At 37.8% G+C, this 14990-nt stretch overlaps 1 protein-coding gene across 4 annotated transcripts in view; it reads right to left on the reverse strand.

The window, feature by feature from the left end:
* LOC139148284 (fibroblast growth factor receptor 2-like) overlaps positions 1 to 14990 on the reverse strand; it is a 76005-nt gene that overhangs the window by 35434 nt on the left and 25581 nt on the right. For all 4 annotated transcript variants that reach the window (XR_011555908.1, XM_070719640.1, XM_070719641.1 and 1 more), the window contains exons 5-10: positions 11718 to 11884; positions 9509 to 9595; positions 8973 to 9102; positions 8003 to 8220; positions 5342 to 5499; positions 2659 to 2774 (exon numbers count right to left, since the gene is read on the reverse strand). Coding sequence is in view for 3 of the 4 variants with exons in the window: in XM_070719640.1 (XP_070575741.1) it covers positions 2659 to 2774; positions 5342 to 5499; positions 8003 to 8220; positions 8973 to 9102; positions 9509 to 9595; positions 11718 to 11884 (876 nt within the window). In the remaining variant the exon portion in view is untranslated. The remainder of the gene's footprint in view (positions 1 to 2658; positions 2775 to 5341; positions 5500 to 8002; positions 8221 to 8972; positions 9103 to 9508; positions 9596 to 11717; positions 11885 to 14990) is intronic.

Below are 14990 nucleotides of genomic sequence, written 5' to 3' on the forward strand. Positions count from 1 at the left end.
CTTTTTCTTTTCCTTGGGTGCTCGTTTCAGGATCCTTTAACTGTTTTTCAACTTCTCTTTTCTCTAGCCTTATTTTAACTTTTTCGTTGTTAAGCTCGCCAAGATGCATATTCGCAATCCTTAATTCATCATTAATAGCTCTATACTCAGGGTTTTCATTATTCCATTTTTCGATTTTATTTTCGATAGTATGTATTTCATCGGCATTATCGCTAAAATTTCTCGTAAATCTGTTATTCTATCTCTGAGTCGTCCAATGTCGTAGGGTTTGAGTTTATCGGCCGGCCTTTTCAATAACATTTTTGCTTCATTATCAGTCAATTCTGATACAAAATCTGGATCTATTCCTAATATATCTTTTTTAAATTCTGCAGCTCCCTTACCTTTTATTGAGGAGGGCATTAAAGACTTCTTACCTTCATTTGATGTCAGCCTGGCTTCTCGATAATACAGCTCTCCATCCCTAATACTAGCATTTATACGCATTAATCTTCGTTTATCCATATCAGTAATCCTATTACTATCTAAGTATTGCTTAGCCGTTATATCTGTAAGTTCTTCTCTCTGTCTAATCAACGACTCACCTGCGGGTCTGTCGCTTAATCTAGCCTGGAAAGTATCGTCTTCTGCAGGGGTATTATTGTCAATAAAAGATGTTTCAGCATCATCATCATCATCATTCAAATTTGCATCATTGATATCCTGGAGTGGTATATCTTCTCCTCCTTCTGCCATATTGTCTTTCTATATTACTACAATTATTTTTTATCCCCCCTTACATATACAGTAAAAATGCACATCTCAGTTGTTGAAAGCGTTGAACAATTGGCTGATTACATAGAAAGAACAAGTGCTGCATATCGACGAAGTTATAAATTAATGGGTCGAATTGATATGGCTCTTAATATTACTAAAGGAATTCTTGTAAGCTCTGCTGTAATAGCGGCAATTCCGACAGTTCCAGTTCTTTTAGCCTTAACTCCTATACCAGGTGTTATTATTGATGTGGTACAAGGAAAACGGGTGTAGCAAAGAGACGAGAGAAATATAAACATTATTATGTTCAATATAAACAGCTGCTTACACAAATACAAGAAAAAGGCGCAACCCTTCGGAACGAGGAGGCTCCGGGGTCAGAACTTATTCAGGACATATTTCATCAGGCGCTAGAAATTCAAAAACAAGAAGGATTTAGTCCACCTCTGGAAAGATATTTAAGACATTATGGATTGAATGGATATGAAATTTAGTTCGTACCGATAGGAACTTCGTGTTCAACATCAGCTAGACTCCCCGGCCGGACTGACAACGGGGGTAAAAAAACCTTTATATAGGCTAGTTTGATGACCCGGTTGACTCACACGGAATTTCCCGTACATGTATAAACATGCTCAGAAGGGAATTTCCCGCTTAGTTCAGGCTGCGCCGCGCATGCGTGAGTTCGTATATAGGTCAGGGTCACACTTTAGTTACATGGATGGTTAAATTTTCCTTCGCTTCTGTAGATAAATGAATAAAATGGGTGTAAAATTCTTATTTTGTCCTGGAGGTCAAATATTCCTTACTACTGTGCAAGGAATATAGATGTGAAGCTTCCACCTAAATTTGGGTCTGATGAGTCTGTGTGTACGTGTGGAGACTGACAATTGCGAAATGCTTTCTTTTATTTGATGGAAGGAAAGGTGCTTGTCCCGAGGAAGCTACAGGGAATACTTTTGTCAATTATATCATCAATTTCTTCTTCTGTCTGATGCCCCCATCTTTCTAAAATTGAATGCAGAGGCTACAAGTTACCATTTCTGTTTGGTGTTTTCTTTCACAACAGACACCTTTCAGCAAAACTATGACATTCCATCAGAGCATAGACATTACAAGAAACTTGAAAGAAACGTACAAGAACTTGAGGACAAAAGACTGCTACTGTATACTGTTATAGTGTACCCATTCCTCAAACTGCCAAGGCTGTAAAGTTGCTGTGCAATAGTATTGACATGTGGACACTTTGAATGCACAAGAAAGAAATCTAAAACTAATAAGAGAAAAGCAAACGTCAAAGAATGACTGTTTATTTTGATCCATTTGTTATGAAAATGCATACAGTGATCATACAGTGTGTCACACTGTGACAGGAGTATTCATGTGGTTTGAGAAAAATTGTCCAATTCAGGCAAACAGATTTTGTGTTAAATTTTCTGTGTGTGTTTTTAAGCCGCTTACCCGCGTACCTTTTAGGATTTTGAGTGGACGCAAAACAAAGAATTTACTTACTTTGGCCTAAGTGGTATTTACCAGTGATAAATGAGTGAGTGGTTGTCCTTAGGTAAAGACTGCGTTCGGTACAGAGAGGATTTTTTTCACGGTCATATCATCGACGATCAACGCTATCTTGATTTCATCGGTGATTTTAGAAGCTATGTCACGATTAACACCAAAGTCGGCAATTTTTTGTTGTTTTAGTACTTAATCTCAATAAATACTCGGTTGTTAGAACCCATAACATGCACAAACTGATCCATTAATGGTCGCAAGACATTTATGCTGTAAGCTTTCAATGTACGCGGAATGGTGAACTGCTCATTAACGATATCGCAGGTGTATAATATCTACAATTTGCTATAGATCCGTCAGGGACTACTGTACCAACGCAAGTACGCTTACCTTTCAGCATTTTAACAGCCACTGTTGTCTTTTCTTGGTTCGGTATGATTCCATACGCGTCTGCTTTGACAACCTTTCCAAAGGCGCCCTCCCCGAGCAAATCACCGAGGACCAACCTGCGGTGTAAACGGAAATGATATTAAGAGATTCCTTAGATTGTTACGATTTCAAAGCTTGCATCACGTTTGCTGTACATCCTTCAGTAGTCATATCCTACAGCAGTTCTCCATGCATTACTGGAACAACATTGAAAAGTTTAAATTGCAAGTATGTCAACTGTGTAAACCACGTTCTCCATAGTTACAGGCTGCTCTATGTATGAACCTTTACAAATACACTTAAGTCAATTTCTCTCAGTTTTTTCTATGTTATTATCAACGTACGTATTTAAACGTTAACACACAAACACACTATAATCAAAGTGTGCAGATGTCCTTGTGGGAAATTACAGTGCTAGATGCTGAAAACAGAGCGTAATAAATAATAACACAAATTACTTCAAGTACAAAGTAATAGTATCTGTTAAAATTCATGCATCTACCAATCTTCGGATTAGTTTCTCCTTAGTATCTTTTCTCATTTATTTGGTTGGGACATACTATTGTTCTATAGTTCTAGGTGGTGTTGAAATTCGATTTGTATGTATGTATGTATGTATGTATGTATGTATGTATGTATGTATGTATGTATGTATGTATGTATGTATGTATATGTATATATATGTATATATACGTATATATATATATATATATATATATATATATATATATATATATATATATATATATATATATATCGATCGACTTTGTCAAACAATTCCACAGTTTAAACTTTTTTAAAGCAATGTCTTTTTAATGTACAGCATTTATTTATCAGTACGATCTTTGTATTTTCCGTTATACAGTACACCTGAAGAAGCTCTAGTTTTGGAGCGAAACGTTGTGTCACAAGTTCATTAAAATACGTTCGGACCAAACAACTGGATGTTGTAGTGTGTATCAATCAATTTTTCTATATCATCCCACTCCACTCTCCACTGGGGATATATATATATAAGTATTCAGTTGTCACATTGCCAAAATTACAGCACTCAATGCTAAAGCACAGCGTTTATGTATTTTGTATTGCTATGAATACCAACCTAATCCGCTATTCCAATTTGGAAATGAACCATTTAGATGGGACTGCATGGCTCGATCGCATTTATGGGATTGCATTTGTCAGTTTTAATAGAACGGTATAAACAATACGCTTAAGCAAATGGAAAATACAGAAAATGGGAATGAAAATGTGACACGACATTTGAGAATATGCAACCATTGGGAATTGGAAAGGTTATCTGCACAGAAGATTCCAGAAAACAAACGCAGCATTGTGGGAAAATCGTCATAAGGTTTTTCTGTAACATATGGTCAGAGCGGTCTCTGTGTTTAACTAATATAAAAATAATGGCCACGTCAAAGAAATTTAGGGCCAAAATTTGAGAGCAAAATTTTTTAAATGTGAAATGGTAAGATATGGAAAATGGGTGGAGACATATTTACTTCATTCTGATAGTCAGAGTTCAGCTTACCCTATGAGTCTATACCTACCATAGATTAAAGGATGTAAAATGGGAAAACCAAAATCCTTGTTCAGTTGAAAACAACATATAGATACAACGCATTTGATAAATCGCAGCAACCATATGTACTTTGAAGCTTATCACGCAGATGTGAAACCATTTGAGTAATTCCGTTCTATCTGTCGTATAATTTTCCGATTTTGCTGGACGCCGTATTGTCGATAGTGCGTTTTTATGTACGTGGCTGCCATATGAATTGAAAATGTTGTCTCTTAATCGATTGATTTTGTTGAAATATGGAGGACAATTGTAAATGTAATTGGTCTAATCTGGGTCGTACGAATCCATGACATATGGCGATTGTTACGGATTTTATGCCACCAGTAAAATTCACATATTTCACTTTCAATATCTGCTTTTTGCATATCTCGGGTCCGGCAATTCGAACCACTGTCATTTCCACGTCGGTTGACAGGTTAAGCCTACAAGACATAAACTGCATTTGGAAGTATTCTTTATCAAGGTTACTTCGTGATCGTTGAGGTAGCCACAGCGGAACAGCGCTAGACCAGCGTGGCATTTCTATTCGAGCAGACCACACGAGATAAAGTGATTACGCGTTACTGATACTCTACAGCAATCAGCGTGGGATGAAGTACATGCCGTTTTACATTTCATAAAATTCGATTAATCCACATCGTTGACACAGATTATGATCAACGAAGAAAAGTGTTCCGTATGAATCCAGTGAACTGGCAGTTATCATTTTCAGTAATTCTACCGTCTGTGTGCTTGCATGAGCTTCAATTCCCAATTCCCTGCCCGCTGATTTTCATTTGAATACCGATGAGCATATCAAAATGACATTAAAATTTAATTTGATACAAGAACTAGGATTACGGGCTACCTGCGTGTCACCCGCTTACATCGGCAATGGTAGGCTTTGTGAAAATGGGCTAAGCCCCGGCAGAATACTTGGTATTCTAGAATAACCTGGAGCGCAGGAGAAAGACCTCTCGTTGTTATGAATTGCAATCTGATTAAGAATTAAACAATAATACACTGAAGCAAAACACATGGACCCTGAAATCAGTCTACTTAAAGGTCACCTCCATTTACCTATTACGTGGGAACTCCCAATTATCGTCAATGGAGGTCTTTGAAGTGTCGGGGTTTACATAGGTGTGGTTGTTGTTGAAAAATCCGCTAAAAAGACCAGGTTTCCATTTCCCATGGATGCTATCGTATTCTGAGTGGAGAGACGAGCTTGTTGTAGCCTAGAAAATTAAATTAAAATAAAGGGTAAGTCGTAAGTTATGAGAACTATTTGAAACAGACCCATCTCACAGATCCTATATATCTACGTTACCCTTTGTTTTGATAATGCAATTTAGGCCGGGCATGCTCCAAGAAATTTTTTTAAAAAAGGAATGTCGTAAGTAATCCAAGGCTGATTTTACGCGAAAAGTGAATCCAGTATATGTGTTTCGTGCAAACATACTCAGATGGATTGTATTGTCGTTTTTGCAGTATTCTGTGCTATCGTGTGATCACCGTGAAACAATGGAGGAAAAAGGAGATGAAGAGAATTAAAGGGTCAGTTTACTCCCTAAAGCGTGTTGAGATACAGATTGTGTAGTTTGTCAACTCAGTTTTTACATGTGTAGACTGTTGACAAGTGAATCCTGGTCCGGTCAAGAGTTATAATGTGAATAATAATAGTACATTTTACAAGTATAGACGCTGTTTGTCAAGCTTTAATAGTTGGTGTTTCAACATGGTTTGGAGAGTAGAACAAGAACTTGCAAGTGACACAAAAAACAAAACCAGTGAAAAATAATCAAACGTTACAACTACTGGCCCTTTAAAGGCAGAGTGTGGATGAAGAAAAGTTAGGGCTCAGATTGTCAATACAGATACTTGTCTTATCAAATTATGTCACTGTTTGTCGTGGTGTTCATTACCAGCTGATCCAGTATTGATTTGGGTGAAGAAAAGCAGCGCCCCTAATGACTCAAAGAGCACGTTCAATTAAATCTATGTCCACTTAAGGATAAATTTTGATTTCAGAAAGAACATAATATTTCGCTTTTCGAGGTGCGAACTACCTTCAGAGGCAGTCGTCGGAACTGCGCTTGTGTGACTTTCTTGTTTACAAACAATGCATGTCATGAATGATATCTAGATGAATCAAGTCAACATAGCTGGGACATTTAAACTTTACGATGTACATTACGACAAACATTTTTTAACTTTCATCAATCCCCAACGTACCCAAGATACAGTGTTTACATCGGCCGTAGGTGTCCCTGGCAACCTTTGAGCAAAGGTCCCACGACCCCCTTCCTTTAACTTGCAGCCAAAACGATGGATGAGCAAATCTTGTACTCGCCACATGACTTTGATTTGTTCATTTCGATACAGATCACCCCGTTTTGAAAGACATGTTTATCGTCAGTACTGTTCATTGCTATGGCAAAGCGGTTTGCTTTGGAATATTTACTTTTTTAAAGGGGCAAAGTCGCCCATTTTTCATGAATTTTATTTGATGCAAGATACTTCTTATATTGTTTGACATATTGAAAGATACTGAATAAATGGGTGACCATACACATATTCGACCCCGTTTTAGACAAATTAAATGAAACCATCGCGAAATGAATTAATGGTCATGACCCTTAATTCGTTTTTGCGATGGTTTCATGTATCTTGTATAAAACAGGGGTTGAATATATGTATGGTCACCCATTTATTCAGTATCTTTCAACATGTCAAACAATATAAGAAGTATCTCGCATCAAACAAAATTCATGAAAAATTAGCGACTTTGTCCCTTTAATATTCAAGTCAACTTTATTTTCACTACTGATATTGCCAAAAATCAAGAAAATTGCTAGGCTTGCGAAGGAAAGGGATGAGACTGATTGATTGACTGACTGACTCACTCACTGACTGACTGACTGATTGATTGATTGATTGATTGATTGATTGATTGATTGATTGATTGATTGATTGATTGATTGATTGATTGATTGATTGATTGATTGATTGATTGACTGACTGAAAAAAGTTGTGGGTTCAATTTGCAAGCACGTACATCATTTAAAGAAATTCATTTAGAGAATAATAAATGGTCATACAGTTTTCATGTTTGTAGTACGCGCAACGAGACAGCGTACAGTTGGCAGATGGTTGAAAACATATTCTCCAATTTTCCCTTTCCATTAATTCTGTCCGTTCCTCAGAGACTTGGCGCTTCTCTGAGCCCGCTATGTAGAAATAATGGGCAGTTTGATGATGGCATCAGCCGTATCTACAACCGGTACTGGGGTTGACCCAACAGCATGCTCAATGAAGGAGTTGACCCAAATTTCATAAATGCCCGACCCTGATGATCACAGATTGTCGCACGGGGACCTTGTTTGTGACGTCATACAGCTATGATGTCGACATAGTTTTGGCAGGCAAGGCATCGAATCCATCTGTGAAGTCTCGTAGGGAAATGTCAAAAATGCCGCATTCAGTACTTCGGCAAGCTCAGGTTACAATAGGGCGAATGTTCAAGCGGCAAAAGTCAATGATGACGTTCTGACACAACCGTGCAAATACCAAACTGACAGGTGCAATGGGGTGTATGGCAGATACCATGACGACACAAAGTCAAACATATTTTCCAATGATAAAATCAACTGGCGAGACGTAAATATAATGAAAGTGATATAGTTGGGTGGACGTATATGCCGTCCAAGTGTGTAACGATTACAGTAAATGCCTGTTTACCAGACGGTAGAAATTGGACCATTTCCCGGGAAGCGGTGTCATTCGCAGCCGACGTTTCTTCTTTCTTCTCCGCTGAAAGAATTTTGTGACGTAAACGAAACCAATGACGACAATAACCAGACTGGCCAATGGGAGCACGATTTCCATGATTTTAGACATCCACTTGACGGGAACTGCAGATGGGTGTTCAAGAGGAATAGTTGGCACTGATGCTGTCTCTGTAACAAGTAAAAAGATCACATTTTAAGTAGTCTTGTGACTCTGAAGACACATACACGTCACATTCGGGATGTACACTCATATTTTGTAAGTTTACTCTGCATGAAGATTTCAATTTGCTTTTCGCCTTCAAAAAGCAGACATTTCAGGATTTGCAGCTTATGCTCACATCGAAAATTACCTCATAATTTTTTGGTCTTCAAATATTTTGATTTAAAAAAACAGTGATGTAGATTAATTCAAAAAAAAATATCTGTGTGTACATTTTTTGTCATTTTAACAAATTGTCGAATACAAGGAAAGTAAATAGAGTGTTATATAATTAACTTTATTTGAAAAATCACCTGGGAATATAGTACGATAACTTAAAGTTTGTAATTTTCGTTGTGGTTCTTTATTCCGGCAAGTGCCATAATTCGTTGTAAATTTGACTCATACGAGAAGAGTTTCCCAGTCGTACGATAACAGCATTGCAATGTTGCATGTTTTGCCGATCACACACCTAGGCTGATGTACACCACCATGTAAATGTGTGTCTATTTTCTGTTTAATTACACGAAGTCGAAATCAATGTGTTTCCTTTCTTCACGCTAACAATCTAGGCAAGTATAGGGCTATACGATTAATAAATCCAAAAATGTAAATAATTCATTCATTTTTAACCTGCACATGTAATTTCTCGACCGTTTTGGTATCTGTCGTGGCTAGTTTCAAAGATTATTTGGTCTTCGAGACATGGGCAGAGACGTACCTAACTGAGTGTTGTTCCGCACAACAAGCCAAGCTGTACTGTAGTCTGATCCGTGCAAGATTGCCGTGAAACAAGAGTACAGCCCAGTGTCCGCTGCAGTTACGTCATACAACGTCATTTTCAAATCTCCCTAAAATAGGGAAGACCGGGAGATGAATAATGATTAGTTGCATAGTACAACAGTTCCAGACAAGTCTTCACTCAATTTTTATTTCTCCGACAGAAATTCGACACTAAACTATCCGTTATGATCTGCTGACGCTAAATCATCGTCACTGTCAGTGAAGTAAATGTTATTTGCTTAAATCTGACCCACACGGGATAGCAAGTGTAACAGTACTTAAGTATGACAAGGCATGACAACACGGTCTGCGTCATAATTTCTGGATTATTTAAATACGCTGTCACTTTTTGGGAAAATCATAGTATAAGCCTTAAAATATGCTCCATGGGAGTTAAAAATTCTCTAAGCTATCATACATTAAAATTTGTAAGAAGATAGACAATAATAATTCTTTACAATTCATTTCTTTTACCTCATAAATACTCTCCATAACCATCTTTGAGAACAGGTTGTGAATAAAAACGTTGAGTTCTTGATGAGAGTCCGCTGCCCGTGCCGCCTACACGAAAACAAAAATGATATTTCTGATGATACCGGAAAAAAGTAAAAAAATCAAGCTGACGAATGGGCTGAAACGATAAAACAGCAGAAATTGTCGTTGGACATTTACTCAATGTAAAATGTGGTATCAAGGTTGAAAAGGAAAGAATATGATTTATTTAAAACAACTGAAGTATCATGTAACTGATGTCGCATCGATATGAACGGCAAAACGTTTGTCGTAAACAAAACTGACCCTTCTACCAAAATAAATCGTAGGATAGTCGTCTAGCCACACAGCAAGAGTTGAAATGTAGTCATAATTCTACTCAATTAAACTGTTTCACTATTAACATTGAACGTTCTTAATCAAGTATTTGGTCTTTTGCAGAACTCAGGTGTCATCTCATTTTTCGTTATTGATTGAGCCTAGGGCGATTTAAATTACATCCATCCGATAGGGATGCAGCCTTGCCATTGAAAAGAATCAAAATGATCGATACGATCATTAATTATTCAGTAAGTAATCGTTAATTGACATTTTTTTTCAATATATCGTTGAAAGATGTGCTTCGAAAGGGAGAAAAGTTTTTGAAATGTACTCATCTCCGTTCAAATAAACTTTTAGACTATTGTCTTTCAAAATGAACAACAGTTACGGTCAGACATTTGCAAAATTTTGAATCAAAGAAACTAATTTCAAATTTTCGAAATATAAAAAGACTGCCGTTGTTTATTTAATGGAAAATATCATAAATTTCCGCTTTTAAGGCCAAAACATTGTTTTTGGCGACGCGGTTTCCCCCTCTCTCTCTCTCTCTCTCTCTCTCTCTCTCTCTCTCTCTCTCTCTTCTCCTCTCTCTCTCTCTCTCTCTCTCTCTCTCTCTCTCTCTCTCTCTCTCTCTTATTCCTAACAATGCTGGTTTCGCACTATTGATGCAACATTTATTGTCTTTTATTACTGGCTGCATAATACTTCCACTTTCTTTTTATCATTTTTGGACATGCAAACAGGGATATAAAGGATAGCTGTACTGATAAGTATGTAACCCCCCTCCCCAAGAAAAAAAGCAATGACGCTCAGGTTCTGAATGACGCTCGCGGTGACTAGAAACGATCTTTTTGGGGGGGCCTAACCAAAGACACTGTGAAAACTTCATTTTCACGACAGTCTTTTATGTTAGTTGTGAACCAGCAAAGTATGGTGAGATGTTGAGAAGCCGAAAATCTATCTGTAACATTTATACCTGGTGACATTTAACGAGCAATTGAACCATTTTCAGTCGTAATATGGACATCGAAATTAGATCGTTTTACAATGCCTCCAACGAGTCACGTTTTGTGACGTTTATATTCCATCAGTAATCTCTCACCAGCGCAGCAAGTGTGCAATCACGAATTTCACCTCCGGCATTTTACACCGTGTATATCTTACATTTCATTTTACCAAAAGCACCGCCAAATATGAGAAGCGGGCAATACAACTGCTTGGAGATTTTTGTATGTCATCTTTAGACATTTGGGTATATTTTTAACACAGAGTCGTACGTGAACAGTTATTAAGGGCTGATTAAACCTTTTATGGCTAATTTATATACACTCAGATGCACAATTGTGCTGATCTTTTATTGTTACTTTTATTCTGAAAATATTTTATACAGAAATTGAAGTGTTTCAGATTTCAAAATCGTACTGGCAATCGCAGCAATTTACACACACACTCAAACAGAGAGAGAGAGAGAGAGAGAGAGAGAGAGAGAGAGAGAGAGAGAGAGAGAGAGAGAGAGATAGGTCCATTTGAAGATCGCGAGTGCGTGAAATTCGAGCAATATTTGAACTTTTGTGAATTCGATATGCCTTTTTAATCAAGACTTTGTACACTGTCAGTTACCTGTAAATTTAATTTTCAATATAAAAGAATGGATGCTCTTCGTCAAAGGAAATCGGTCAGGCGTAGACACAGTGGCCTATTGAATAGCCACACATAGATGACGAGTTGCCTATACTGTACAGTGCTTCTAACATCTACCCATGAGTAAACACGGTTGACATGCTACTTTGTCATCTATGAATACATACAAATCTGCAGTGGCTATGAACGATTAATCAATTGTAAATCAATAGACGGTATTCAACTTTACCTGTAAAATTTTCATGTTTGAGGCTGCTTTATCCGGCTGGTAGTGTTTGATCCAGTGTGTATACTGCAGAGGGCCTGTATTGCTCACAAAGCATTCCATTGTGACGTTGGAACCAACTACAACTGTCTTGTTCTGTGGGTACCGCTTGTCGCACACTGGCTTAGAAGCTTGTTTTATAAAGGGAAAGAAGATTCTTGTGTCATTGAAATGAGAAGTAAACTTCATAGAGGTATAATTTCAGACAAGTAATCTCAGGTCCAGCTTCACATTCACTCACGCAAGGGAGTTTTAATTATCGGACTTTCAATTTTATTCAATACTTTTTGTGGTCTACTGCTCGTAGTAAGAAAAAATCCTGTTTCACTTTTTCGACAATCGCAAATTTCATATTCCGCTACAGAGTTTACACAGGGATGGTGACCATTTTTAATTTCAAATATTCGTAAATGTTATACAATTTATTTCGATAGTGTTAAACTTTGCGCGGTGAACCCTAACTTTAACCTTGATTTCAAATGACACTTGAATGGTTCAAAGTTTCCCTGTCGAAAGTTTGCGCAAAAGTTTAAGTCTTTCACTTAACGAGGCGCATACTACCTTGAGCTTCATCTGTGCCCAGAATTGCTACTCGAACGCAGCTTCTCATTTCGAAGCAAGAGCGAGGTCGTCAGTGTTTACGACCATCATCTATACTCACTGTATAAGATGTATTAACTCTACCGTAAGTAATTAGATATTGCAAGCCATGCACGAGTTTCGACAACGACACTACAAGTGCGTCCTTCGGCAGTGTTCATTGTCACGCAAACCTAACATGACAAAATTTAATCTCAAACATTAGAGAGCAAAAGTTAAAAATAGAGCAAGGACAATGTTGTGCACTTTCGTTTGATCTCGAAGATGTAATTGCTTCGTCACAGAAACCCTCTATCGCCTATCTTGCAGTGAGAGCAAGTAGTGTGTTTTCATACGTGAGGGTAAAATCACAAAAGCAGAAACACAGTTGCACGTGATGAAAATATACGTTTCAAACACATTCAGCCAAGACTTTCACAAAATCACAGAGGAACAACGGGTATTGTTTAAGGCGTGCAGCGGTTACGTAACCCATCCATGTTCGCCTCGCCTCAGGTTATACAATGCAAGATCCGAGGTACATGAATATTCCACATTGATTTAGGGTCATTAGCATTGAATTTAAATACCGAAACAATGCTCATTAATGTAATTTGCATATTTGAATATCATTATACCTCGCATCTTGCACTAATCGCCTCAGGTTGCTCTCGCCTCTCTTTTCCGAAGAGTGCCGACCATGCATCCTTCGGTAATTTTCGGATTTTCGCCAATTGTTAAGCGACAGTATGTTCGGCAAAGTTTGTGTTGTTGTTGTCGTGTGGTGTTTAGCGGAATTGACGTGCTGGCGAAAACGGGAGTGTTTTGAGCTTCAGGAAAGTGAGTTTTACCGTTTTAAAAATTCCTCCCTAATTTTTTGAATATATATGAGTGTGTTTGAACCAAATTTGAAAGTCTTTTATCGATACTGTCTGGTTTTACTCAATGGTTTACGGTCAGTCATACCGTCTTTTACACGTGCGTCAAGGAAGGACATGTTTATGAAACTGCTGGCGTGTTATGTTTTGATTGGCGTGAAGCAGTGTTTCTGGCCTGAGAGCTCACAAAGTAACTATGGTTGCTACGCGACTGGAAGTACGATGCCATCTCGTCGTATTTTTCGCATAATCTCGTGTAATTATCAACCATAAACAGCCTCCAAAAAGTTTAACACCTTTGAAGCTCATTTTAATATGAAAAGCCAATAGTCTACCGAGACGACCATGGAACAAAAGGCATGCAAGCGTTGCCACTCTGTCTCTGTTCCTCTGTGACAAAATACACAAATACTACTTGGCGGTCCTTGACCCCGTAAGCACTGATCATCAAATGCGATTGAAAAGTTAAACGGTAACTTATAAGTTAATTGACAAACAGCGTTTGGTTGATAGATAGTTAGTTTTTAAAAACACCAGCGCAACAATTACAAATTAGTCCGCATATCAAGTGGACGCACGCAGTGACGCACCATCAGCAGAGACACTAATTGAATTTTTACGAATCTATTTTCATTAAAACTTTAATTAACTAATGGGGATGTTTCATGATATTATTGTGTTTTGATATGTTACTTATTGAAAATGTAATCCCTCATATGATCACTTCTGGACCCATTCGCGTTACCCTAAGCTACTTGTGGATGTGTTGATAATTGAATATACCTGTAAATGTCACGTCATTTCTGACTGTATTCACTCTTGCAGTGCCAAAATATGAATGTGCAGAAAGGGTTAATATCAGGGTCTGTTACAGCAAAGACCCTCTCGCTCCAATATGCTCATGCGTTCTGTAAATTTGATAGGAGCATAAAATTCCGGTCCACTCACACGTTTATTCTCAGTCATACAGAGCAATGGCTCTACAGCATTGTATCTGAGTTCAGACATTCGGTCTCTACTCTAACAACAGGCACAGCGCATCAGGGTCTGTTGCCGGAGTGGTTTTTTCCTTATCTGTCAAACAATTTTTTATTCTGTAATTGAAAGTTGGCACTCTCACGACAAAACCTATCTGTAGATGCGCCTACACGCTTAGATACCGTGCCTTGCGTTGGATGTCGAGGAAAATGGCCAATTATCCAGGAAACATTAATGTTATGCCATTGCGATCTACATTATTTGTAATTTAATCCAATGTAGTGTGTTATGTTGACATTTGCATAGCCAGATACGTAATTATTTGTTCATCCTTTACTCTCGTCCGAAGCACTGCAAATGTTATTACAGTTCTTCATGAATGCAGTACGCAAGATAATCATTCTCCAATGGCACTGTCACCATCAATCATGCTCTCCCCAAAAGCAGCATGGTAATGCCCACAGAATTTTTAATTTCATTGCGTTCAATACAAAGTTTTATCTAAAAAGGCAAAGACTGGCGGAGGATAATGCTCGGAATCAAAGATATCGCGTTGCAATGAAATCAGAGTCTCGGGTCATGAACCTTCAATGAAAGGCAGAACGAGTCTTATAACTGTTCGCACAACATTTAAAACCGAAATGTCGAATTAAAAGTAAAACCAAAGAGGTGTTTTCTGTCTACAAAGAGAGTGTATATAATGCGTTATGTCTGCAGGGTAAGAACTTCGTATTTCGACATAGTTTAGGGAGAGAGATAAGAAAGTGAAGAAATATTAACACGATTGGGATAATTGGATCTT

The sequence above is a fragment of the Ptychodera flava genome, chromosome 13, assembly GCF_041260155.1.
Source record: "Ptychodera flava strain L36383 chromosome 13, AS_Pfla_20210202, whole genome shotgun sequence".
Taxonomy (NCBI): Eukaryota; Metazoa; Hemichordata; class Enteropneusta; family Ptychoderidae; genus Ptychodera; species Ptychodera flava.